The sequence below is a fragment of the Aspergillus stella-maris genome (assembly GCF_047715825.1).
Source record: "Aspergillus stella-maris strain CBS 113639 unplaced genomic scaffold BDV14scaffold_40, whole genome shotgun sequence".
In the NCBI taxonomy this organism is placed as follows: Eukaryota; Fungi; Ascomycota; class Eurotiomycetes; order Eurotiales; family Aspergillaceae; genus Aspergillus; species Aspergillus stella-maris.
This window is the reverse complement of record NW_027396834.1, coordinates 163,015-186,337: the sequence shown is the minus strand read 5'-3', so window position 1 is coordinate 186,337 and position 23,323 is coordinate 163,015. Positions and strand designations below refer to the sequence as shown.

General features: G+C 50.5%; 9 protein-coding genes across 9 annotated transcripts; 5 read left to right on the top strand and 4 right to left on the bottom strand.

Moving 5' to 3' along the window:
• Positions 1-9: 9 nt before the first annotated feature.
• agm1 (phosphoacetylglucosamine mutase PCM1) lies at positions 10-2,274 on the bottom strand. Its single transcript, XM_073777803.1, has 6 exons — positions 2,040-2,274; positions 1,955-1,968; positions 1,695-1,839; positions 1,624-1,638; positions 1,065-1,571; positions 10-1,012 (listed from the first exon to the last, which is right to left on the bottom strand). Exons 1-6 carry the CDS (start codon positions 2,130-2,132, stop codon positions 140-142), a joined length of 1,647 nt encoding a protein of 548 aa, XP_073626536.1. The 5' UTR covers positions 2,133-2,274; the 3' UTR covers positions 10-139.
• Positions 2,275-2,531: 257 nt separating this feature from the next.
• On the bottom strand, positions 2,532-4,021 carry BDV14DRAFT_89463 (PGAP3/PER1 family protein). Its single transcript, XM_073777802.1, has 4 exons — positions 3,661-4,021; positions 3,567-3,609; positions 2,736-3,510; positions 2,532-2,677 (listed from the first exon to the last, which is right to left on the bottom strand). Exons 1-4 carry the CDS (start codon positions 3,784-3,786, stop codon positions 2,623-2,625), a joined length of 999 nt encoding a protein of 332 aa, XP_073626535.1. The 5' UTR covers positions 3,787-4,021; the 3' UTR covers positions 2,532-2,622.
• A 219-nt stretch (positions 4,022-4,240) lies between these two features.
• rmtA (protein-arginine omega-N methyltransferase HMT1) lies at positions 4,241-6,452 on the top strand. The gene is made up of 7 exons (XM_073769246.1): positions 4,241-4,499; positions 4,553-4,566; positions 4,625-4,644; positions 4,706-4,815; positions 4,868-5,199; positions 5,251-5,722; positions 5,773-6,452. Exons 1-7 carry the CDS (start codon positions 4,417-4,419, stop codon positions 5,777-5,779), a joined length of 1,038 nt encoding a protein of 345 aa, XP_073626533.1. The 5' UTR covers positions 4,241-4,416; the 3' UTR covers positions 5,780-6,452.
• On the top strand, positions 5,763-6,226 carry BDV14DRAFT_89446 (uncharacterized protein). The gene has a single exon (XM_073777801.1). It carries the CDS (start codon positions 5,872-5,874, stop codon positions 6,145-6,147), a length of 276 nt encoding a protein of 91 aa, XP_073626534.1. The 5' UTR covers positions 5,763-5,871; the 3' UTR covers positions 6,148-6,226.
• Positions 6,453-6,535: 83 nt separating the features above from the next.
• On the top strand, positions 6,536-8,782 carry BDV14DRAFT_89368 (putative trimethyllysine dioxygenase TmlH). The gene is made up of 11 exons (XM_073777800.1): positions 6,536-6,640; positions 6,691-6,861; positions 6,929-6,946; positions 7,011-7,077; positions 7,148-7,208; positions 7,261-7,363; positions 7,420-7,531; positions 7,585-7,684; positions 7,737-8,228; positions 8,307-8,378; positions 8,487-8,782. The coding sequence occupies exons 1-11, from the start codon at positions 6,591-6,593 to the stop codon at positions 8,609-8,611; spliced, it is 1,371 nt and encodes a 456-aa protein (XP_073626532.1). The 5' UTR covers positions 6,536-6,590; the 3' UTR covers positions 8,612-8,782.
• Positions 8,783-8,891: 109 nt separating this feature from the next.
• On the top strand, positions 8,892-10,714 carry BDV14DRAFT_176431 (proteasome regulatory particle base subunit RPT5). The gene is made up of 3 exons (XM_073769245.1): positions 8,892-9,301; positions 9,435-9,850; positions 9,909-10,714. The coding sequence occupies exons 1-3, from the start codon at positions 9,003-9,005 to the stop codon at positions 10,565-10,567; spliced, it is 1,374 nt and encodes a 457-aa protein (XP_073626531.1). The 5' UTR covers positions 8,892-9,002; the 3' UTR covers positions 10,568-10,714.
• Positions 10,715-11,461: 747 nt separating this feature from the next.
• On the bottom strand, positions 11,462-13,867 carry BDV14DRAFT_190850 (uncharacterized protein; the record flags this gene model as incomplete). Its single annotated transcript, XM_073771397.1, has 2 exons — positions 11,462-13,394; positions 13,464-13,867. The coding sequence occupies 2 exons, from the start codon at positions 13,865-13,867 to the stop codon at positions 11,462-11,464; spliced, it is 2,337 nt and encodes a 778-aa protein (XP_073626530.1).
• A 3,379-nt stretch (positions 13,868-17,246) lies between these two features.
• schA (serine/threonine protein kinase SCH9) lies at positions 17,247-20,511 on the bottom strand (the record flags this gene model as incomplete). The annotated part of the gene is made up of 3 exons (XM_073771396.1): positions 17,247-18,669; positions 18,734-20,014; positions 20,450-20,511. The coding sequence occupies 3 exons, from the start codon at positions 20,509-20,511 to the stop codon at positions 17,247-17,249; spliced, it is 2,766 nt and encodes a 921-aa protein (XP_073626529.1).
• A 1,910-nt stretch (positions 20,512-22,421) lies between these two features.
• On the top strand, positions 22,422-23,320 carry BDV14DRAFT_176417 (uncharacterized protein). Its single transcript, XM_073769244.1, has one exon. The coding sequence runs from the start codon at positions 22,643-22,645 to the stop codon at positions 22,877-22,879; it is 237 nt and encodes a 78-aa protein (XP_073626528.1). The 5' UTR covers positions 22,422-22,642; the 3' UTR covers positions 22,880-23,320.
• Positions 23,321-23,323: the final 3 nt, after the last annotated feature.

Genomic DNA, 23,323 nt, shown 5'->3' with positions numbered 1-23,323 from the left:
GCAGGCATGACAAACCGAAATGGTCATTGAATTCATCATATTATCTTATGATAAGTGGTAGTATCGTAAATAAGTCTCGTCAACATTTTTTAATTGAACTGAATCGCTCAATGCTGTCCAGAAGCCAATATATCCCAAACTACTGAACAACGTCCTTTGTACCGGCCTCGCGGACGGCGTTCGCAACACGAGTGGCAAGGTCGTCTGCCTCGGATCGGCTCGCTGCCTCGGCGTAGACACGGACGGCATCTTCTGTGCCACTTGCGCGGGCGAAACTCCGTCCCTTGTTGTAGCGGGACTGGAGGGACTCGATCTTGCCTTGAAGGCCGGCCGGTGACTCGAGCTTGCGCTCGGCGTCGTAGGCCTTGAAGATGGAGCGGTCAGCGACCTCGACACGGACAAGGCGGGAGGGAAGATCGGTGTAGGTGGTGAGCCACTCGGCGGGCGTCCAGCCCTTGTGGGCAAGAATGGTCTCAACAAGAAGCATGTCACTGAGAGCATCACCGACGGCTTGATTAATAAGGTCTGTGAGGGCCACAAGACACTCCAGGGCACGCTGCTGAGCGGGCGACTGGGGCTCTGTCGTTTTGATGGTCTTGAGGGCGTTTTCAGAGAAGGTGACTGTGCCGTGTCCGTTGGCCTCGAAGTAGACACCAACATCGAAGCGCAAGGCGGCGTGGTGGAGGTGCTTTACACCGGTGTTTGTGCAGACAGAGGGGAGCTTAAGAACCTTCTCAATGTAGTCTGTGCTGGCACCGTTGGCATATGCGGTTTGAACGACGCCAACCTTCAGCTTGTTTGCGATACCAGCATTGCGGGCGAGGTCACCTATGAACGCAGCGGCGAGAGTGGCAATTCGGTCACCATCGAGCATGCGGAAGACATTTCCCTCGTCCATGAAGTAGTAGATAAGACGGTCAGCATCTCCATCCAGAGAAGCACAACGGTCGAGGGGGGCTGCTTTTGACGAAGGTGGAGCGCGTTGCTTTGTCTTGACGTAGTCGGCACCACACTGATTCAACGGTTAGCGATCGCTTTTCGAGGCAATTGGGCTAGGTGCATACGTCAAAGTTGAGAGCGTCAGGATTGATGACATCGTCATTGATGACCTTAATATCGATGCCACCTTGTTCCGCGCTGGGCAGGTACTTAAGAAGTTCTCGCAATTTCGGGCCACCAACACCGTTGGCGCAGTCGACAGTCAAAGAACCGTTGACCTTGGCGCCCCGCATGACTTTCTTGAATGAAGCAGCGAGCTTCTCATAGTATCCTTGCTCCGTAGGCTCACCGTACTCGTACTGTGTTCCTAGCGTGTTCTTGCAGCGAGTGACATAGTGAAGCTGGGGTGTAGTCATGAACTTCCAATCGACGAATTCGACCTGAGTAGCGGTAAGAGCAGCATTGAGGACCGCTACTAGACGAGAACCAGATGCACGGGTATCACGAGCAAAGACAACGCGAGCTGGGTTCTCCATGCTCACATCGATCTCTTTGATGAGCTCCTCGTATACATCCGCAATGGACTCCATGGGAGCGTTGGCAAGTTTTGTCGCATAAGCTTCCCACTCAGCCTGTGAAATGTGAGTATTTGCCCAGGAACGATATAGGAATGACGGTTCGAACCTCCAGCATTTCGCCCTATTGGAGAATATTAGCCAACTCTTATAAACAGCACAATTTCGCCTCGAACTTACCATAGGGTCAACCAACTTGACGCCATTGTCCTCCGCGGGGTTGTGACTGGCAGTGATCATAACACCAACCCATTGTCCACTGAGCTTGCGAGAGCGAAGACCGGCGAGCAATCCAACGGCGAAAATGACTGTGTTGAGGTAATCACTGTACGGCAGCTGTGTCAGAGAAAGAGTAAACAAATCCCTATCGCGGGGTACACTGGATGCGGGGAGGCAGATCCTCAAAGGAATATGGGCGGGACAAGCTCAGGTGTACTCACGCCTTCATGCGGAACTGCAGACAAGGAGCAACATGTTAGCAACAAAATCATCCGGCCACGAAAGTGAAGTTTAAAAGCCACATACCCCGGCAGTACCGTACTGGAAGACCTTCCCTTCGGGCTTCACATACTGCGATGCGGCCTCTGAGATCGCCTGTTTAACCTCGGGAGACGCCATTGTGGCGCGAATTGGGTCGTAAATGCTTGTGAAATATGTAGCAGCAGGTAGCGAAGAAAGAGGAAATATGAGCAGCGTAAAAAGTTAAGGAAGAGAGAGGAAAAGCAAAGAATGCGAGATGCAGCGAGCAAAGGTGAGACACTGGAGGCGGTGCGGCCAGCAAAACAGAGGGAGAGCTTGTCCTATCACCGTGGGTTAACCCCGAGCGGTGAGCCACGCTTGGCGGGAGTGCGGTCTCAACAGTCTGTCCACCGCAACAAATCAGAGCTCTGGAATGCTGCACAATGTGTTTACTCGAAAAAAATGTGAGCACCGATTGCCTTATGGACGTACTCCGTATTGTACACTGCTCTTCATTTATATGTATATCTACTCCGTACAGCTATTGCAACCGTCAAATGACAGGAATACGGTCATCTGGACCTGGAATCCCAGCTGACCTCCGCCATGCGGCTGAGCTATAGTTGGTGTTTTCAGCTTCACCACTATTTTAAGCTTTCAGTCTCTCCCCAGCCACGTCATCTTGGATGTCCTTCGTGAGATACCTTTAAGCGCGTTAGCCGTCACTCACAGCCTAGCAAGAAAAGAAAATAGAGCACTTACAAGTACCACCAAGCACAAGGGATAATTGTTCCCAAATGCCACAGGCTATGCGCATCAATCAGCGCATACCATGGCGGGAAGTCCAAGAGCTCAAGACTCATAGCCAGAATAATCCAGACCACAATGAGCGCAGGCCAGAGAGTCCAGGATTTGCCGGTCTTTTGGTACCGAACAACGCTGAAGACAATCCACAGCGCATTCTGAACCATGCCAATCACAATGTTTGCGATCATGTTATATGTATAGTCCCAAGACCAGAAGCTGAGGTAGCACACATGGATGGTATAGAGGAGGATGCAGATCGTGGTCCAGAGTCGTCGCAGTGTCGGTCGGTATCTAGGCTGCTCCTGGTCAAGACGGAAGATGCGAATGGTAGCAAGGTACAGTCCATACATGACACTGGCGCCTGCTCCGAAGTAGTCCAGCTTCTCCGTCAGGGGAAAGTCCCGAGTGTGGAAGAGCATGCTGAAGGTCCAAGTTGCCAGACCACAGTATCCGAACGCGAGATAATATTTCTGAAGAGGATGCCATGACGGGGTCTTCTCACGAAGATGAGATATGCCGTACCAATGCGCAAGGAAGTTCAGACCGGAGAAGAGAACTGAGAACAACTCCTGCATCCCCAGAATTCTACGGAATGGCCACTTCCCATGAAATTGAACCACAGGGCTCAGCATTGGCGGGTCCCGAGCCACTCGACGGTCTGTTACCACATGTTGACAGGTATAATCGCATTCGGCGGGGCATGACCAAAACATCATGCGGAGAAGGAAGGCTAAAACGTTAAAGATTAGCTTTGAATGCGGTGTTCAGGTACAGGTTATAGCATACGTATAGCGGAGTCTCCATTATGGCAGTTTTCAGCTTTGCATATCTACATTCCATTAGCTCAATCTGAAGGTCGACACCTCGGGAGTGGCTGTACCTTGACACATTGTTTGAAGTCGGGGAGGTGGTCTCCTAAAGAGGCAGACGATTGCTGAACGTAAGTTGCAAGCAAAAGGAAGAGAAAGCAATAGCTGAGCTTCCTCGCGGCCGGTCTTAGAATCATTGTTTTCTCTTGTCGGAAGGCTGCCACGGGGTACAAGACGCGCGCAATATTCCCCGGAGTACGGAGTAGGGAGACGCTGGCGGCTAGCCTGAAGGTCGGAGCAACCACGGAGCTCTGGCGGAGTAACCTCTTGGCATAGCTCCGCAAAGTCCGAATTCAAGACAGGAACATTTGTGTCAAGGCTTCGCTCGTCGAGGCCAGGTAGACTAGAAGGCATGCCATCTCCTGTCCATCATCTGTTTCATTGATGACACAACGGCAACCTCCCTTCTAGGTCTGCTAGTACAATGATCATTTGAGACATTGGCAATAACCCTAATGGGAATGTAGGGCAGTCCAGGTCACATGGAGATAAGTGATAAGCCTTGCTAATCCATAATGGGACTAGTGCGGTCTGGCCACCGAGGAGGAGAAATTCCCAATGAGGGAAAAGTCTAAAAAAAAGAGAGGACCAGGTCAACCTCCATTTCTGCGCCAGACTTCGTTCTCGAGGCGACATCCTTCCTTTGTCCTCTCTCCCTTGTACTGCTCCTCTGCAGAATATACCTTGCTCTCCTCCTATATTCCGCCTTTTCTTCTCCTATCTTCCACCGCGCTATTCCCGCACATCCACAAGGATTCTTTGTCAAGATGAGCCAGGACGCTGCTGCCATCGCCTCCAGCGCTGACCGCATGGTCGGTATGGACCACGCTGAAGTGCGCTACTTCACTAGGTAAACTTCATTAGAACTCTGAATTGCCAATCAGTTACTGACCCGAATATTAGCTACGATCACCATGGTAACTACCTCTATAACTTCAGCTATAACAAGAAATGCTAATCTAGAACCCCGCTCAGGCATTCACGAGGAGATGCTTGTAAGTCAGATCTGGTCAATCTGAAGTAGGGAGGCTTCAACTAACGTCAGTGTCACATTAGAAAGACGATGTCCGTACCAGGTCTTACCGCGATTCCATCTACCAGAATCGCCACATTTTCAAGGACAAGGTCGTCCTTGACGTCGGCTGCGGAACCGGTATTCTCAGCATGTATGCGCTCCATATTCACATCTTCGAGTTCGCAGTCTGACAAGCTTTTCAGGTTCGCTGCGAAGGCCGGTGCCAAGCACGTAATCGGTGTTGACATGTCGTCCATCATTGAGAAGGCCCGCCAAATCGTTGCTGTCAACGGCCTATCCGACAAGGTTACACTTCTCCAAGGAAAGATGGAGGAGGTTGAGCTGCCGTTCCCCAAGGTCGACATTATCATTTCCGAGTGGATGGGTTACTTCCTTCTCTACGAGAGCATGCTGGACACCGTCCTCTACGCTCGTGACCGCTACCTCGTCCAGGGAGGCAAGATCTTCCCCGACAAGGCTACCATGTACGTGGCCGGTATTGAGGACGGCGAGTACAAGGATGACAAAATTGGCTGTAAGAACTCTATCTGGGTTATGCTCTAGGGTGTTCACTAACCCTGTCTAGTCTGGGACAACGTTTATGGATTCGACTACAGCCCCATGAAGGAGATCGCCCTTACCGAGCCTCTCGTCGACACCGTTGAGCTCAAGGCTCTTGTCACTGACCCCTGCCCCATCATCACTTTCGACCTCTACACCGTTACCAAGGAGGACCTTGCTTTCGAGGTCCCCTACTCGCTCCCCGTCAAGCGCAGCGACTTCGTCCACGCTGTAATCGCTTGGTTCGATATCGAGTTCGGCGCTTGCCACAAGCCCATCACCTTCTCCACTGGTCCTCACGCGAAGTACACCCACTGGAAGCAGACCGTGTTCTACCTCCGTGATGTCTTGACCGTTGAGGAGGAAGAGTCTGTGTCTGGTGTTCTCACCAACCGCCCCAACGACAAGAACCCGCGTGACCTTGATATCACCCTCACATACAAGCTCGAGACGCAAGACCAGACCCGTTACGCCGAGGGCGACTGCTTCTACAGAATGTAAGATACTCAGACCTCTTTTCTTGGGATCCAAGGACTAATTTGCACAGGTGCTAATTTTTGATTCTTTCTTCCGCGCCGCTCGTCTGATTCGATATACGAAATGTCGATCTAAAGACTCGGTCGACGAGTCGACAGCATAGCATCACATGGACACTGGGTTATTGACTGCTTATTTCTACATCTTATCATTTTTCATATTTCGGTTTGTCATTATCACTTGCTTGGCGTTGTTTCTGGAAGGCATGGGATTGGCATTATTGTTCGGCGTGAACGGAGAGACGTTTTCCAGAAGAGACGATTATGAAGCTCCTCGAATTTCCTCAGGTAGATACCCCGAGTCGACGCTCAGTCTAGCCACCTCCGACATTCTCATTGTGTTTTCATTTCCAATTTACTGCACGTTTCGACCGTTGCGATTATAGTTCTTGCGATCTTTGGAGCAGCATATAAGGTTAGTTTTCAGCGGATATCTATCAAGTATTCTAGTAATACCTACTTTGATATATAACAAGGTATCACATTAAAATATCGCCATTTGGTTTTTATGATGCTCTGTGTTTATGGGATCGATGTTCGCTTCTAGTGCTGATAGAGCTTCATGTTCGGCACGAGCTGGTAAAGATCAATATTGGCACAGCAAAGACCAACAAGAAGACACAATCTCAGTAATCGGACTCGCAATTTGTACTGATTATGATATATTCCTCCACTCCAGTCAACAGTTGGGTTGACTTCTTCAAATAACATGTGCACGTGACGTCTCGATAATAATGCGGGTTCTCGTGTTGCCTCGGCTCTTCCAGACCATTGCCTGTTCCTATTCAACCTCTTGACCAGCAATTGTAAAACACCTATACAGGTCCCAATGAGCCGCTCATTAACTCCTAGACTTTTTCGCTCTTTTAAAGTCGTCGGGTAAGCCCCTCGTCGTCATGCTTACGAACTCTCGTTAACATGATATGCAGTACCCCCATACGCATCGGGGTGCGCAGGCAAAGCGGCGCCATATTTAGCTCTCCACAGGAGCACATAAAGACGAGAGTCTCCGTAGATGACTCAAGTGAATATGGCCCCGAAGGCTTGATACGTCCCGTCTCTCTACCCCTCTCGGTAACGCAGAAACGGACGGCCGAGTTGTAAGTCCATCTATCTGCTCAGCATATCTGTCTATGTTGTCTCTGTGGCTAATACTTACTCCTATAGCGGGCAGTTTTGGCTGAGGTGAGATGCCATTACATTGACCCACGCCGATTGTGTACCTAACCAAGACCTTTGTGGGCTCAAGGGAGAACTGCCGATGCGACGAGTGCATGAGCAAGGAAACTCGACAACGGAGTGTGGATACTTTCTCGGTATGGCGATTGCCCTCATCCTCAGCTGCGTATTCTTTCTTCCAACCAACTTCTTATTCCCGGGTTGCAGATTCCACCAAATATCAAGGTCACACACTTTGTTAGTGGCAACCAGGGTGTCAGAGTAACTTGTAGAGTATACCCGTTATGTTCTGCGGCACGGGCACTAACCTTCCTCTCCAGTTTCCGATGGGCATGTCAGTACCTATGAACATGAGTGGTTGAAAATCCACGAGCCCACAAAGCAGACGGAGTTGCGCAAATTGGAATGGAAGCCGAAATTTCGGTAAATTGAACCCGTCCGGTATCGTTAGCTTCATACTAATCTTTCAATATGAATAGACCCTTCAAAGCAATAAACCCCACCGTCAGAGACCCTGAATACCCAACGGTTCCATACAAAAGAATCATGGCGGCGCACGATGAAGGGCTGCGCTTGTGGCTGACTAAGATCGTATGTTTCTTGTCCTTTGCTCAGATTGGATCAGCTTGTTCACCATTAAGTAGCATGAGTATGGCTTTTGTTTTGTTGAAGACGTACCCGTAACTCCGGAAGCCACAGAGGCTCTTCTCAAGCGGATAGCTTTCATCAGGCACACGCACTACGGTACAGACAATCTGTCCAGTTTGCGGTTCTATGGCATACTGATGTATCTCAGGTGGATTTTGGGATTTCACAGCCGACATGACATACAAAGATACCGCATATACCAGCGAGGCCCTCGGTGCACATACAGATAATACATATTTCACCGACCCAGCACGACTCCAACTATTCCACTTACTGTCACACGAAGGCGGCGAGGGAGGTTCCAGCCTGCTTGTCGACGGCTTCAAGGCTGCATGGGCTTTAGCACAAGAGGACTGGACCCATGCTCAGATTCTTAATTCAGTACCCCAGCCGTTTCACTCAAGTGGCAACGACTATGTCTGCATAACGCCCGCCAAGGAATTTCCCGTGTTCAATGATCACGAAGACGCATACGGCTGGCTGCATCAAATCCGCTGGAATAACTACGATCGAGCCCCCAAATCAAACTGGACTTTGAAACAGCAAGAGATGTGGTATAGGGCGGCGGAACACTTCGACAGGATCATTCATAGACCAGAGATGGAGATTTGGACGCAGCTGGAGCCCGGGACAGCGCTGAGTACGTTTACGATTATCCACATATTGGCCCTGTGCCTCTCATCAAGAGCCAATCCATCAAGCTAACGTATGCTACTAGTCTTTGACAACTGGCGGATGCTCCACGGCCGGTCTGCCTTTACGGGCAAACGAAGGATGTGCGGCGGTTACAGTAAGACTTCCCCGTCGCTCACCACTCCAACCTCACTACCAGTTTCGTCTCGTGTTTCCTACGCATTCTTGCCGCAGGGCCTGGGACATGTTTGCTAACTGTGTGCAGTAAACAACGACGACTTCCTTTCTCGCCTACGATTGCTCAAATACGGGCGTGAGCATGTTCTTAGATATCTCGGGAGTTATAAAGGCCCCCATTTCACAAAAGATAATCCCAATTTGTTGATTTAAAGGGGACGCTGCTTAGGACTGGGATTTGTTCGCTGGCACTGTGAAGCTTTTTCAAGAAATTGGGAGGGATACACTACGATTCCATCCATAGTTGCCGGGTGGCGCGCAGAAATATATAACTCAAGGTTTCGAGGCAAATATATGACGGTTTAAATACAAAATGAACAGTGTCTGATACTGTGTAGGAAAGCTAGCTGTAGATTTGTAAGGCAATGGAGTCACGTGATGCAGGCAGGACAGCTGACGTTGTTTGGCCGGAGTTCAAAGCATCCATCCATCAACTTCCAACCCAGCTCTCACACGCCAACCTTTCTCTATTTCCCGACCCTTCTTATATCCCTAATTATTTCCCTAACTCAATTACACTCCAACCTCTCCATAATTCTCCACCATGTCCACCCTAGAAGACCTCGACGACCTTGAGCGCGAGGAGAAGGACAAGAGACAGCAAGGCGATGGCGGCGACGGCGACGCCGAGATGAATGACGCCGATGCGAAGAAAAAGGATGACGAAGAGGAGCTTCTAGACGAGGAGATTCTCAGTTCGAGCACAGCGGACATTGTCAAGCGGCGGCGGATGCTAGAGAATGAGCTGAGGATTATGAAGAGCGAGTATCAGCGCTTGACGCACGAGCAGAATACGATGAGGGAGAAGGTTAAGGATAACCAGGAGAAGATTGAGAACAACAGGTGAATCCTCATACAATACTTTTGCCTTGACTTTGGTCTTGTGGCGTGACGGAATTCTGTTCGGAGAACTGCTGGTGTCGGTCGGTGCGGCCTGGGATCATTTTGCATTTGCTAACTCCTTTTCTTTCACCAGACAACTACCATACCTCGTCGGAAACGTCGTCGAACTGCTGGATCTGGATGTCGAAGCCGAAGCTGCCGAAGAGGGCGCCAACATCGACTTAGATGCCACCCGGGTGGGCAAATCAGCCGTCATCAAGACATCGACCCGCCAGACAATCTACCTCCCTCTCATCGGTCTGGTCGACCACGAGAAGCTCAAGCCCGGTGACCTCATCGGTGTGAACAAGGACTCATATCTCATCCTCGATACCCTACCGGCAGAGTATGACAACCGGGTGAAGGCCATGGAGGTCGACGAGAAGCCAACGGAGAAGTACACGGATATCGGTGGTCTGGACAAGCAGATTGAGGAGATTGTCGAGGCTATCGTATGGCCCATGAAGGAGGCCGAGCGATTCAAGAAGCTCGGTATCAAGGCGCCGAAGGGTACGCATTCCATCACTATTCATCTTCCCAGCTCCAGTAACTAATCAGTCGTCACTAGGTGCCCTCATGTACGGTCCCCCCGGAACAGGTAAAACCCTTCTCGCACGAGCCTGCGCCGCTGAAACAAACGCCACCTTCCTCAAACTCGCCGGTCCCCAACTAGTCCAAATGTTCATCGGTGACGGCGCCAAGCTCGTCCGCGACTGCTTCGCCCTCGCCAAAGAAAAAGCCCCCTCGATCATTTTCATCGACGAGCTCGACGCCGTCGGCACAAAGCGTTTCGACTCCGAAAAGTCAGGAGACCGCGAAGTCCAACGCACCATGCTCGAACTCCTCAACCAGCTCGACGGTTTCGCCTCCGACGACAGAATCAAGGTCCTGGCCGCTACGAACCGCGTTGATGTCCTTGACCCTGCCCTTCTCCGATCAGGCCGTCTGGATCGTAAGATCGAGTTCCCACTTCCCAACGAGGAGGCGCGCGCGAATATTCTCCAGATCCACAGCAGGAAGATGGCCGTTGAGGATAGCGTTAACTGGGCTGAGTTGGCGCGGAGTACCGATGAATTTGGTGGTGCGCAGCTGAAGGCTGTTTGCGTTGAGGCTGGTATGATTGCGCTCAGGAAGGGACATAGTAAGGTTGGACATGAGAATTATGTTGATGCCATTGCGGAGGTCCAGGCTAAGAAGAAGGATACGAACATGGGGATTTATGTCTAGTGGATCTGCTGTGGTTCGGTATGTCCTTCGTTTTATCCTCCTTGATAGCTTAGAATGGAGCTTTGAACTTCTATGTAATCTTTTCATTATGTCGTAGCCCACGTACAGTACTCCGTAGAGCCTAATTAGAGGGCCGCTCTATTTTCCTATCTAAGTTTCTCTGTCCAAAGCTGTTAAGTAACCGAGAATCATCCAATGTTCAACGAAAGATTATCATTATCTTGATTATGATACATATACAAAGTTCATGCCTTCCACTATAGACTCCTTTCTGCACCCACTCCCTGTATATCCAAGCATTGATAGCGAACGTACCAAAAACATAAGAGAGCCAATGAAACCAGAGAGAAATCGCGTCAGACGAGATAGCAACAATTGAGCAATCCAATGCCGAGTATCATATATATATATGTAGCTTTTCCATGTCCAAGAAAAAAAAAACTTCGCGAAGCCATAGACCGAGCCGATTGATCAATCAGAACACCCGTCAATGCGCTGGTCATTTATAGAGACAGATAAGTGAAACTGGTAAGGAAATGAAGATGAATGCCGGGGAGGAAAGTCGGTAAGAAAGAATAAATGTTTCCAGAGAAGATAGGGTATCAAGGGTATATAAAACAGGATGAAAGCCTCCCCGGGAAAATATAGACAATAGTGATAGAGAGAGAAAAAAGATAGACGACAGATCCAGTCTGAGGTGCGAGATTGAAGGACGGGTGTAGAGCCGAAATCCGATATAAACAAGTATGCGAACTGGGATGATAAAGACTGTTTTGACTCCATGGTTTCCGTCGGTAAACGCCGATTTTGCGAGCATCGTTCATGATGTTGTGCGTAACGAGAGTGGTTTGTTGCGACTGATGACATGGCCTGAAACAAAAGAGAAACGCTTCCCTAGAGAAGCCGCTTCACGTCGTAAAGCTCAGCCCTTGCAGGGCGCTCCCTTTCCATGTGGAACCACCAACTTCGGCCGGTCTTGTGGCCGTAATTCCAGGATCCTGTGCAGATATCCTTCTCCCAGGGAGGCGCGCTGGAGGACGCCATACTCATCGGCGTGGGTGGTGTTATCGGTGTAGTCGGCGTGCTTGGGCTGGTGGCTAATGAGGTAAGACCAGCAATGCTACCCCAACCGAAGCGCGGTGTCGCTACTGTTGATGTAGGCGATAGAGGTTCCTCGATGGCTGGACTCGTGACGCCACCCTTGTTGCCGAAGCAGTTCACGCCAACCCCGGCAGCAAAAGTTAACGATTGGTTGGCGGTCAAGATATTCTTCCAAGAAATAAGGCCTCCATCGGCATCCTGGCCTGCAATATCTGGTGTAAGGATGAAACGCGGAATGGAAATTTGGTCGTCGCTGGTCTTCGACCCTGTCCTACCCATGTAAGCGGGCATCCGGAAGTCAAACACTGTGATCGGGCCTTCATGGTCATCTGGAACTTGATTTCGTTGTGGTCGGTCTTGCGGTGTTTCCCAGAGGCCAGTCTCGTCCAACTCCATCTCGCCTTCATCATCAGAAGCTTCCTCCAAGGCGTTGTCGGGTACATAAGAATCCGAGTGGTCCGTGATCAATACTTGCATTCCAGTCTCGGTGTCCCTTGCGGCCATGTCAATGAACGTCTGTGCCCGTATCCGGGCGGATGTCATGTTGTTGCCACCGGGTAACGCCATAGGTCGTGTTTGGACGGATCCGTGGGAGCTTCGAGGCAGGCTAAATCGGTCGGGCTGCATGAGTGCTTGTCCGCGAGGAATTGGCTGACAAACTGCCTGCAGAACACCCGGTGGTTCGATATCAGAGGGCGCTCGAAGAGCATCAAGACGTGGGAAACCCCCGGCGAGGATGCTCTGTGCAAGATGTGAGTTAGGAGCCTCAATGTGCGAAAGAGGTTTGGCAAAAGGTGCAAAGTCGAGTCTGGTTAGGGCGGTGCCAGGGTTGGGACAAGCAACATCCCAGTGTAGGTATTTGAGGGTCGGAGAGGCTAGAACTGGCTGGAAGACCATTCCATCCGAGTCGAGGGTTGGACATTTCTCTGTCTGCACAATCTTGAACCGTTCCAGGCTCCGAAGAGATGCAAGCATTTTCGATATCACCAGAAGAGAGTCAATGTTCGGCTCGATAAGAACGAGGGACTTGAGCAAGGACGATTCCGGCCGGGAGGTGTATTGAGTCAGGCCCGTATCAGTAACTCCAGGAAGGTTCTCTAACCGGAGTGTCTCAAGAACAGGAAGACAGAGCAACGCGCTATCCGCAAAGGCGTCTGCGTCGAAATTCGAAACGCACAGGTTGCGCAACGAGGGCAGAAGATCGATCATGCGGAGGAAGACGCTGGGTTCGAGAGCCGTTTGGTTCAAACCGTAGAGCATCAAAGTCTCCAAGTTTGTCCACGAAGCATGGTAGTCTAGGAACTCGAACATCTGCAGGGGGCCAAGACTGCCAGGGCAAGAGGTACTGCGGGGAGAGGCTTCTGAAGTCTCTGTTGCTTCACAGAGCACCCAAGTATGTTCCTTCAGCTTCTTTCGGGTCGATAGTGCATGCGTCAGACGGTCGAACTCGTGGTTGAAAGGGACAGTTAGACCTAGCAACCGTTCCAAATTCGGGCAGACCATCACAACCGAAGCAACCAGATCCCGGTACTCCTGCCATTGAGCGGTATGTTTACCAGTGAACAGGAGGTCAATCTGCGGTACGCGAAGTTCGAGAACAAGGTTAGCCAGCAACTTTCTCTCACGAAGCGTGCGTCTCAGCAGCTTCAATCTACTCCCTCTCTTGAGCCGATATTTCTTCAACTGGGCCGGAGAATCGTTTCCAATGATATCGATGTGGTTGTAACTAAACAGTGTTAGTGAAAGCCCAACGGTGACTCCACACACAAGCAACTAAACAAGGCATTGCACTTACAGTCGACTTCTGGCAGCCTTCTCCCAAGGCCGGCAGGTCAGGGAGAGGGCATGCAAATCGCGCTGGAAACATGTCGAGCATCCTGATTGACTGTACCCAACATGCAGGTATTCCAGTTGGTCGAGGATGTTCTCATATACTTCCTGTGGAATTCTCCTGAACACCGATTCCAATATTCTATCTAGGGAGGCGGCGGAGTCGCATGTACGGTAGGAGCCCAAAGAGGTGGGGGAGTAAGAGGTAGGGACGGTCGAGGTGGTGTAGTTTGTCTTGAAGGAGGAGAGCGAAGAGGACCGCGAGGGAATTGAAGGCACTGAGCCCCCATATCCCGAGTCTGAATAGCTGTGTTGAGGGATGGTGTAAGGCATAGTAGCACTTTCCGGTCTATTGACGACAACACTCATGGTGAACCCTGGCTGTGTGTTTGACGATCATGTAGTAACATGCGAGGGAGCAGGGGACTGCTGGCAAGGAGGTTTGGGGAAAGTCGACGGAGGGGAAGAAGGGGTAGCGGCGTTGTTAGATGGTTGGAAAAAGGTCCACTCTGAAGCGGTAGGAGATCGAAGATCCAAACTGTTATGAGATAGCAATGAGTAAAGTTGTAAGAAAGAGAGACGATTGAAGTGAAAAGAAGAATCCTCAGGACTGTTCACAAAGAAAAGGAAGAATCGTGTACAGAGTAGCAGAGGAAAAGAAGGAGAAAAGTCAAAATGGAAAGAGACTGAGAAGCATAACGATTCAGAAAAAGCGGAGGACTATTTTGGGAAATATGCCCAGGACAGGTACGAGTCCTCTCTCACAGGAAGGGGATAGCGAGTTGTTAACTTCGAGCAAGACCCCTAGTCTGAGGGCCGCTAACGTCGCCAAATAATTGTCCGATGGCACTGGCTCTTGATCAGATTGTCCTTGACAACTTCGTGACCAAGAGTCCAACAACGCCCGTTGCCCGCATAGACCGAGTGTACAGAGTAAAGGAGAAGGCACTAGGAAGGAGTGGGCGCGGCACCGGAGGGCTGATCGTCTCCACAGGAAGGAATGGGAGCGGAGCTCTTGACTTCTTTCAACCCTCATGCAGCATGCAGGAACCTGTCAGCAACAACTCGTGCTCGCAGCGTGCCGATGTGCGGCAGGGTTGTGGGCTTCGGGAAGAGCAGGTCGGGGAATTCTCGTCATTATTCGCATCGAATCTGCCCAATTTTGAATCATTGATGGATCCGAGACCAACGCGGGATCATACAAACGGCAAGAGACGCAAAGACGCGCAGAGCGGACGGCGCTGGCTGCCGCTGGCCCGTGGTCTCATCATCCTCGCAAAAGGAGAGACAAGAGCCATTAGAACTAAATCGTTAGTCTGGGAGTTGGTTCTCTGGAGAAGGGATTGGCAATCCCCAAAAGCAGTAATGATGCGAGTAGCAGTGCATATCGTCAGCACAGGGCACCCGAGCACGCAAGCTGAGTGGCTGAGATGGGGACGTCGAGTCGCAATCGAGTCCGAGTTGGCCAGGGAAGAAAGGATGAAGTGAGGTTCGCGTTCACAACAATCGACACCCGTGGAACATGGCATCAACGCTAAGCTTATTCTGGGAGGTGGCGCTGGGACCTGAGACTAGTTCGTTTCGGGGTGGGTTTGTTTCTCTCTCTTACGCACTCTCAAGAACCCCTTGGGCGACCAGTTCGAACTCAACAACTGACTATCTAGCAAGCAAACTCTCTCTACCCCTTGTCAAGAACATTCGTGATAACCTAACAGAAGGGAGTCTCAGCAACTTCCCAGAGATTCATGCGCCAATTCCAATTCCACCCCTGAACATGATCGTGATGAACGCTTGGCTCCATCCTGCCGACCGCCGGTTCGTGCCACCGACCAACACCATTGGCTGAGGCTCCAGTTTGTTTAATTGATGTTTACTCAAATGGAGCTGCGATGAAAACATTTCCAACGTCAGGCCACTGAGATTGCAGCATCGCCTCGTTGCGGTGGGCTCACTGTTTACAAATTCATTCTTTGCCATGTGGTCCTGTGGGCTGTGTCCACCATTATCTCTGGTAGCAATTCCAAAGACCTCATGACGATCTTCCCTTTGGAGATAGAGTTTATACGCAGGCGATAGACTCCTTCAGTGGCGAAAGGGGAGAGTACAGGCCTACGAGGGCTTACGTCTCTAGCTACGAGATCCAGTGCGCAGCAACCACTCCCAGAATTTCAAGATTCTAGATCACCCGTGTTACACCAAGCCATGCAATACAAGCATGCATTCAGTTCCCATTGGCGGCCTGACACTCACCTTTTCCGCCAGGGCATGGACCATCCCTGACCGCTAAGCTGACAGCTGACAGGGGTACAACTACTATATATATTCTGGAGGATTTGTTTGTTTGACTTTGATTCGGATTGCATCAGCCGCAGCTCTGTGCTCAATCCTTCAGACGGTCAAGTGCCATTCGCCGACAATGTCGTAGTTGTCGATATGCTCTAGATTCGTTGCGTAGGATAGCCATCGTCTCATATAGAACACAATCGTAATACTGAGTATCTGCTTCTGCATGGTATCCCACCACGCAGATGTTCCCGGGGCTACGCAATGACTCCAAGTCCAAGCCAGAGTCATGGTCTAGCTGTGAGACAGCAGGAAATATATATTCCCACTGTATCCGTTTTGTTGGCCCGTATCCAAACTGGGTACAGCACGCCTCTCTGTAACAAGGTGTCGCAGCATTGAAGCTTCCGCTCAAACTGCTGATAGAACACATATACTGATGTAGGGCTTATCCAAGTTAGACTATATCGGTGGAAAGGAGGTGATTATAGCTTGTATGTACTTAGGCCCTCTTATTGACCCCGCCATAGAATCTATCCCCTTGGATGGCTTGGGGAGCTTATGTATAAGTAAGTAGGTACATATCTCGCAAAGCCCATCAGAGCATGAAGTTGACGGCAGAATTATCACGAGCGTACGAAAGATGAAAAAAAAAAAAAAACACTCTATCATCGATGAAGTTTCACCCTGGAGATGAAAAGTCAATGCTCAAAAGATCGATGTTAGAAATTGGAAATTGTATGTACTCCGGAAAAAGCTCCCAGGATATGTAAGCTAGATAGATATCTGTAATCAACTAACGGACCGACCACCTGCGCCGATGCTGCTATTAAACGCCGCTGCCAGTGCCTACATTGGCAAGATAAGTTACTTCATTGCAGCGCCCACCTCCGGCTGTTTGCGCCTATTACCCTATCCAGATATGCAATCGCTGTTGGGCACCATTCGCCGGGATAACTCCAGACATGTCGGAACGGATCGTGAGACTAAGAGATGGGCAAGAAAGGGGCAAGAAAGAGGCTCGTACAAGAGCCTCAGCTATGAGGAAAGATAGAAGGAAAAGTAGAATAAGAGAAAAAGAAAACGTTATATGCATATCGCAATTGTCTCCAAAATAGACACGAAGCACTGGACACAAGACAGACGTATGTATGACTGGATACCCTCACAGTTCGTATGATCAAAAATGAAGCAGATAAAATGAACCAAGAAACCATCACTTCCAGCCGACTAGCAGCTCGAAGAAGAAGAATGAAGACGAAGATACATCATAAATCTTCCGGGGTATGTGTATGAGAATGAAGACAAAAATGGAAAACCCATGCATGTACTGATGATGATGAGCCCCCTGTTATAGTGAGATGAGGAAAGCATATACAAACTCAAAGCAGAAAAAGAGGAACATGATATATGCAGACATCAATCAATCAATCACAACTCCACTAGCATGCATCAAGAGCCATAATCACATGTCAAAATTGTCGTCAACATTGAATATCTCGCCAGCATCTCCGTTCCTCTGAACGCCTGTCATGTGCTGGTCAATAGACTTTCCAGAGCGGTGCGAACGCGTCCAGGACTCGTCCTCGTCCATACGATCGCCTCCTTCCGGCTTGAGGTGGTGGTCGATCGAGCTCTCGTTAACAAAGGTGAATCCCTTGAAGTTAGCTTGCATTCCAGGAGACAGAGGTGTGGAAGCAGCCATGAATCCGTTGGCGAGTGCTGCAGCCCTAAGGTTCAACGAGTTGCTGTTGTCGAGAGCGTTGGTGAACTCTGGATCGAAGTTGGAGGTATCGGTGACGGAGTCAAGCTTAGGCTTGAAAGGTGGAATAATCTCCTTTCTACCCAGAGCCTTCCAGTCGACGTCATGGAAGAATGGATGTTCCATCAGTTCCTTTGCATCACCTTGAGCGCCCAAGCGGTGCTTGGGGTTCCGGTTAAGTAGGCCCTTTACAAAGTTCCTGCCTTCGGTACTGAGAGCATCACGGGGGAATCGAACCTTGCCGAAAGCAATGTTCTTGTACATTTGTTGCGTGTCGTCCGCGTAGAATGGGCTCCAACCACAGCACATTTCAAAGACGAGGACACCCAACGACCAAAAGTCGACCATCTTGGTATATCCTTGTTCATCAAGCAGGACCTCCGGGGCAAGGTATTCTGTGGTTCCGCAAAAGGTATTTGTAGTGTCGTTCTGGGTAAGATTTGCCTTCGACAATCCAAAATCACAGAGAGCAATGTGGCCGTTGGCGTCAAGTAGGATGTTTTCGGGTTTGAGATCGCGGTAAACAATGTCGTGATCGTGAAGATGCTGCAATGCCAAGATGAGTTCGGCAATGTAGAATTTCGCGCGAGGCTCCTGGAATCGGCCCTCCTTCTGAAGGTGCCAGAACAATTCACCCCCAGACATGTAATCCGTGACGAGATAGAGATCTGTGGGCGTCTGAAAAGAGAACTTGAGTCCAACGATAAACGGTGACGCAGCCATAGCTGTTCGGACAAGGATATTCCGCTCTCCAACGGTGTGCGCAACCTCCTTCTTTTGAATGATGACCTTCTTGGACAGGACTTTCATGGCATAGATGCGTCGCGTATCCTTCTTCCTGACCTGGTAGACCTGGCCAAATGTTCCCTTGCCAATGAGCTTCAAAATCTGGAAATCATTAGGTCCGACCTGCTTCTTGTCCTCTTTCTCAAACAGCATCTCCAAATGAATTTCGCCAGAGACCTGAGCGTTTCCGTGTGCCCCACCATTCAGAGGGAACCACCCTTCCAAGCGGCTATGGTCATCCTTGAGGTTGACGCAAAGTCGCACATGGCCCAGGAAAGCTTCCGAGTCCTTGCGATCATATACCGAGACATCGACTTCGGACGACTCTCCAAAAACATCACTGGATGGCAAGCTCAGTTAGACTTTGTCACGTGTAATATTAAGTTTTGCGGAGATAAACTCACAAGACTGCCTCATGGTTCCATTGCGGATCTGTCACAGGAGCCTGTCCCCTGTGCTCGGGGTTGTCAAGAGCACTGTTATGGCTACTTTGTCGGTTCATGGGAATGGCCATTGGTCGTCCACCATCAAGACTTGATTGCTCGAACTCCTTCTTTTGTCGCTTTAAGGTCTCTTCCTCCTCGTCCTTCACGCTCTTCGATATCACCTCGTTCCACTCGAAAACGCAGACAACATATGGGTCAAAGCCGGGTTGAAGACCCCTCGCCTTCGAAATCTTAACGTGGAGTTTGCCCTTCTGAGGAGCGACAGGGGCAACATCATCTGGGGAAGAGGTTTCCATCGCCGAAGGAAGAACCTCATTGAGCTTCTCTGTAATTTCATCGGCGGAATCTGACAAATCACCGGGCGGCGATTGTTTCGGGTTTGACGAGGGAGGAGGAGGAGCGGGCTTCTTCATCGTAGCGGCTTGCAAGTCGTCATTGGACAATGCGCGCGGAGTAAGAGGAGGAGTGTTCTTTAATTGCGAAGAATTCGACGAATCATCAGTTAGCTTCGACTGATTCTCAGAGGACGCAGAAACGGGTGGTTTCTCATGATCGAGAGGGGGAGCTTCCGCCAAACAAAGTGCTTCCGAGGCATGGGAAAGAGAATGAGAAGGATTGGAGAAATGGGAGGCAAGGACAGGGTTGTCTGATACGCTGGAGACGGGGTGGGAGGTATGACGGCGTGCTTTCGGATCAGAGCAGGACACGCTCCGAGATGGAGAAAGATAATTCTTCAGAGTGGTAAAGATAGATCCCACTCCCTTGTCCGCTTCTGATTCTTCGGTTTCTTTCTGAAGAAACGAGCACGCCGAGGAGCAAGGGGGTGTAGGGAGGGCTGCGGGTTGCAGGTTCTCATGGGAAATATCCTGAGGGTCCATTTCCTTGTCCGGCGGAGGGGTATCTGGCGAGCAGGAGCGGGCCTCGTCACGCTTTACCATGACAAAAGATGAAGATGACGAGGAAGAATGCCCAGACGTTGGATCATCGTAAGTCCCATTTGTGTCTGGAGGGGCACTCGGCTGCGCATTGTCGGCGGAAGAAGGAGAAGGATCGGAGAGGGAAAACCGGGTCTTGAGGGAGCGAAGCATGACAGCAGAAGAACTACCAACCTGGAAGTAATTGTGCATTATGGAAGGTAGGCGCCTGTCAGCCGGGTCGGGCTGCGGGGTGGCGATCCCAGATGGACTTGGAGTGTTCGAACCGATCTGATCTTGGTTGTCGTCGTCCTGAAAACCATCGCTGAAGGAAATGTTAGCCACACGACCTTGTTGAGAATTGAGTGACTTCATTGTGGAAGACCGCAGGAATCCAGCGTGACGCTGGCATGCCGAAAGTCTTTCAAGAAAAGTGCGCCACACGACAGAGAAGCAAAAAGAGCTAGGAAGGCAGATTTTGCGGTGCAATGAAGCGACAAAAGCTATTCCACGACCAGTCGAGAGTCAATAATGAGGTTAAGGCTGTCGGTCGTCGTTGCGGCTGCCTCTTGACCGGTGCGACGGCAAACTCGGCATAACCAGCTAAATCCGCAAAAGCCGCAACCTCGAGGGCGGATCGGCACCACCAAACTCGCGAACTCTCCTTCAAAACTGACTTCTGCACCCCGCGTGATGTCGCTTTTGTTCCCCCATCTGCCTTCCCAGCCCTTTGTTTGTAAACGAAAGATTAATGACTCACTTCGGAGGCGATGGCTGCTTCAACAAATCTGTGTTTTCTGAACCACTCTGAGTAGCAGCCATTATCGTGATTCCATCCGACTCCAAAAATCCGCCAAAAAGTCACGCCGCGGGCCGAGATCGAGAAGGAGGCGGGGATCGAGAATTGGCGGGTAAAAGGAAGAGAGAATAAACAAAAATTGAGGCGGGAAAGGAAGATCGTGCGGGGGAGGTAATAATGAGGTAGGGGAATAAGGTGAAGAAAAAGCAGTGGAGGAGAGAGTGGATGATTAGTCGGAGAAGCAGGAAGCTAGGTTGGGCTTGGAAGGGTGTTTGCGGGAGATGGAAGGGCGAGGGCTCGTCAACCTCCCGATCGGTTTCAGCCTGCGAGGGAGGGGTTCGATGGCGACCTGCTTGGGAACCTTCGTTAACTCTGCGCTGGGGAGGGGGCGATTGCTGCGTTCCAAAAAAGGGAAGTTGGCGAGAATTTCCATGGGGAGATTTACTTGCGGTTGTACAGCTTCAGCGGCTCTGTACAGAGTGTAGTAGTTGATAGCAGTGAATGGTCGTGGTGAGAGGGAGATTCGGATCAGGCCCAGACCTCAAGCAAAGAGGCGTTGAGGGAGGCAAACAAGGACAGGAACACAGGAGAATCACAGAGAATCCAGCCCGGTTCTCTCCAATGAACGGTTCAACCAGCAAACAATGCTGAGAGAAATCTTTCGAGGGCGAAGGGGCGTTTAATAGAGCCAGAGCCACCGAGATGGGGAGCTGACCTCAATGTGCAGCAGTAGCGACAGTAGTAGTAGTAGTAGTAGTAGTAGTAGTAGTAGTAGTAGTAGTAGACATCAGCTGCCGCTGAAGCCGCTGAATAGTCCTGGATGACTTGCTGGAAGCAGACTATCCTGGTATGACTCGAAGGATAATTATGCAATCTTCAAGACCTCGAGCATTCCTTGACGGCCCATATGTATACCCAAGGCGTAAAAATAGTACTGCATACGAGTCGGTCAGCCCGCTGTCTCAGGGCCATCGTTATTATATCCCGCCCTCTTACTCAGACCTTCGATTACTTCTGTACCGTGTCATCTTTTCAGAGTTCAGCTCCAAGAGCGTATCCAAAGCGATTGGTAGGTGGTTTGGAGTTATCCACGGCGAATCCTGAGCTTGTGGAGCATGGCGTACCGGCGTTTGGCCAACTGAAGATTTGGGCGGAACCAGAGATGAGGCCGTGGCCACCTTATCCTCCAATGTACTCTGTACACACCATCGGGTAGTTACTACTCTGTACATTAATTACGCCCAGCTCAACAGAGTCAGGGAGCACGTCCGGTGACGGAGATCGCGAATGTGACCGCACCAGGGATTCGCGATCCCCGATCACACTACTCCGATATACCTTAGTAGCTTAGCTTGTCAACCTTGTCGGCCACGGGCGGCTACACAGAAGTCTATTTTCCCTCTTTCTTTTCTGCAGTATCCAGAACAGTAGTCTTGGGGTGGTCCCCTTATCGCTATGCTCCTCACGCTAATCGCAACAGCTGCATGACCCGGAGCACTCTGCTCAGTCACTCACACTCACTGCTGGCCCGCCACCTCCTCTTCTTAACTGTACAAAAGGGCGGGGTATGGTCCACCGCTACACCCATCGAGGTGTTGCCATTCAAGTTCAAACTATCCTCAGCGCTTCACCTCCTGCTTGCGAATTGGACCGCCTGATTGTCATTGTAATGTAACCTGGGTGAGTCGCCTTGTCCGACTCGACGCGGCTTTTCCCGTCCAGTGAGACTCAGCAGTCGAGGTACCGACATCTCCAAGCCATCTGAGTGGTTGAACCAGCTACTGCCCGTGCGAAGGACATGCCGAGAATGGCTCTCGCGCATCGGAGGATTGCGAGATGATGTGCAGTAGCCTTACCGCCATTTTTGAGACACTCGAATTGAGCATAAATGCTATTACTTCCCTGCTCTAATATGGAGGCTCATCGACTGCAAATCCCGGCTTACCAGTGCTACCCTATTGGGAACTCGGGAATGCTTTCCCAACCTGGCAAAGCGCTCGCCTTTAACCTGCTTATGTTTGTTTTGTATCTTGTCGATATATCTGACTGGTATTTCAATTACTACACCACCAACATTGCCCGCATACCTCGGTCCTGTGGCACGGTTGCACCATCAAAACAATCGGAGGCCAATGCCCAATCATCGCGTCATTGATGGCTGCTCCGTTACCACGGACTGTTTCAATCAAGGTTAAGGCTTTACTTTCCCACGGCGGAATTAGAATCCCCTGGTTGTTGATGGCGGTTCCTGGCGGCCGTACGACTGAAACTTGGCTACTCATATACAAGCAACATATCAGAACGTCATTTCTAGGATATCGCGTACAATCACCAGCCGCCCCCGCGCAAAGTTTCAGAGTAATAAACCAGACGGAGAGTTTTCCAGAATGATTCCGACAATCCAATTTCTGATGGCGGGTTTTGACGCATTATGATCAGCGCTTGCAGCAATGATGATCCATAGGTATGCAGAGGTTCCCCTCATGAAGCTGATAAGGATGAGGGGTTCCAGTCCAGCTTTGACATGTGAATAGCGCCTTTCTGCTACCTGAAATAGCCTGGGAATTCCCTACGTCACCGATAGCTGTAGGGACTGCAACGGAGTACATACTTCCAAACCTCCATTCTGGTCAACCTCCTCAAACTACCTTTGGTGATAGCAAGTATGACTTGCCGTTTTCTTCCGAAGAATGCAGCCATCTCGGCGATCGACACTGGAGATTGTATGTGACGTCACTCATTAGCCGTCCAGCTTGTAGATCCACATAGGGCTTAGGGTAGTCCAGACTGTCCAGACTAGCACGGGGCACTTATCACATGACCCTGCCTCGGAAT

Excerpts from the sequence above, each read along its gene's own strand:
- BDV14DRAFT_176417 (XM_073769244.1), top strand. The coding sequence starts at position 22,643 with ATGGCTGCTCCGTTACCACGGACTGTTTCAATCAAGGTTAAGGCTTTA.
- BDV14DRAFT_89463 (XM_073777802.1), bottom strand. The coding sequence starts at position 3,786 with ATGATTCTAAGACCGGCCGCGAGGAAGCTCAGCTATTGCTTTCTCTTC. Across the intron at positions 3,511-3,566 it reads TAATGGAGACTCCGCTATAC|CCTTCCTTCTCCGCATGATG; the intron begins GTATGCTATAAC and ends TTAACGTTTTAG. Across the intron at positions 2,678-2,735 it reads CCTTGTGCTTGGTGGTACTT|GTATCTCACGAAGGACATCC; the intron begins GTAAGTGCTCTA and ends ACGCGCTTAAAG.
- agm1 (XM_073777803.1), bottom strand. The coding sequence starts at position 2,132 with ATGGCGTCTCCCGAGGTTAAACAGGCGATCTCAGAGGCCGCATCGCAG. Across the intron at positions 1,013-1,064 it reads CTGACGCTCTCAACTTTGAC|TGTGGTGCCGACTACGTCAA; the intron begins GTATGCACCTAG and ends CCGTTGAATCAG.
- rmtA (XM_073769246.1), top strand. The coding sequence starts at position 4,417 with ATGAGCCAGGACGCTGCTGCCATCGCCTCCAGCGCTGACCGCATGGTC. Across the intron at positions 4,645-4,705 it reads GCATTCACGAGGAGATGCTT|AAAGACGATGTCCGTACCAG; the intron begins GTAAGTCAGATC and ends GTGTCACATTAG. Across the intron at positions 5,200-5,250 it reads CAAGGATGACAAAATTGGCT|TCTGGGACAACGTTTATGGA; the intron begins GTAAGAACTCTA and ends AACCCTGTCTAG.
- BDV14DRAFT_176431 (XM_073769245.1), top strand. The coding sequence starts at position 9,003 with ATGTCCACCCTAGAAGACCTCGACGACCTTGAGCGCGAGGAGAAGGAC. Across the intron at positions 9,302-9,434 it reads GAGAAGATTGAGAACAACAG|ACAACTACCATACCTCGTCG; the intron begins GTGAATCCTCAT and ends TTCTTTCACCAG. Across the intron at positions 9,851-9,908 it reads CGGTATCAAGGCGCCGAAGG|GTGCCCTCATGTACGGTCCC; the intron begins GTACGCATTCCA and ends AGTCGTCACTAG.
- BDV14DRAFT_89446 (XM_073777801.1), top strand. The coding sequence starts at position 5,872 with ATGGACACTGGGTTATTGACTGCTTATTTCTACATCTTATCATTTTTC.
- BDV14DRAFT_89368 (XM_073777800.1), top strand. The coding sequence starts at position 6,591 with ATGAGCCGCTCATTAACTCCTAGACTTTTTCGCTCTTTTAAAGTCGTC. Across the intron at positions 7,685-7,736 it reads CATCAGGCACACGCACTACG|GTGGATTTTGGGATTTCACA; the intron begins GTACAGACAATC and ends GATGTATCTCAG. Across the intron at positions 8,379-8,486 it reads AAGGATGTGCGGCGGTTACA|TAAACAACGACGACTTCCTT; the intron begins GTAAGACTTCCC and ends AACTGTGTGCAG.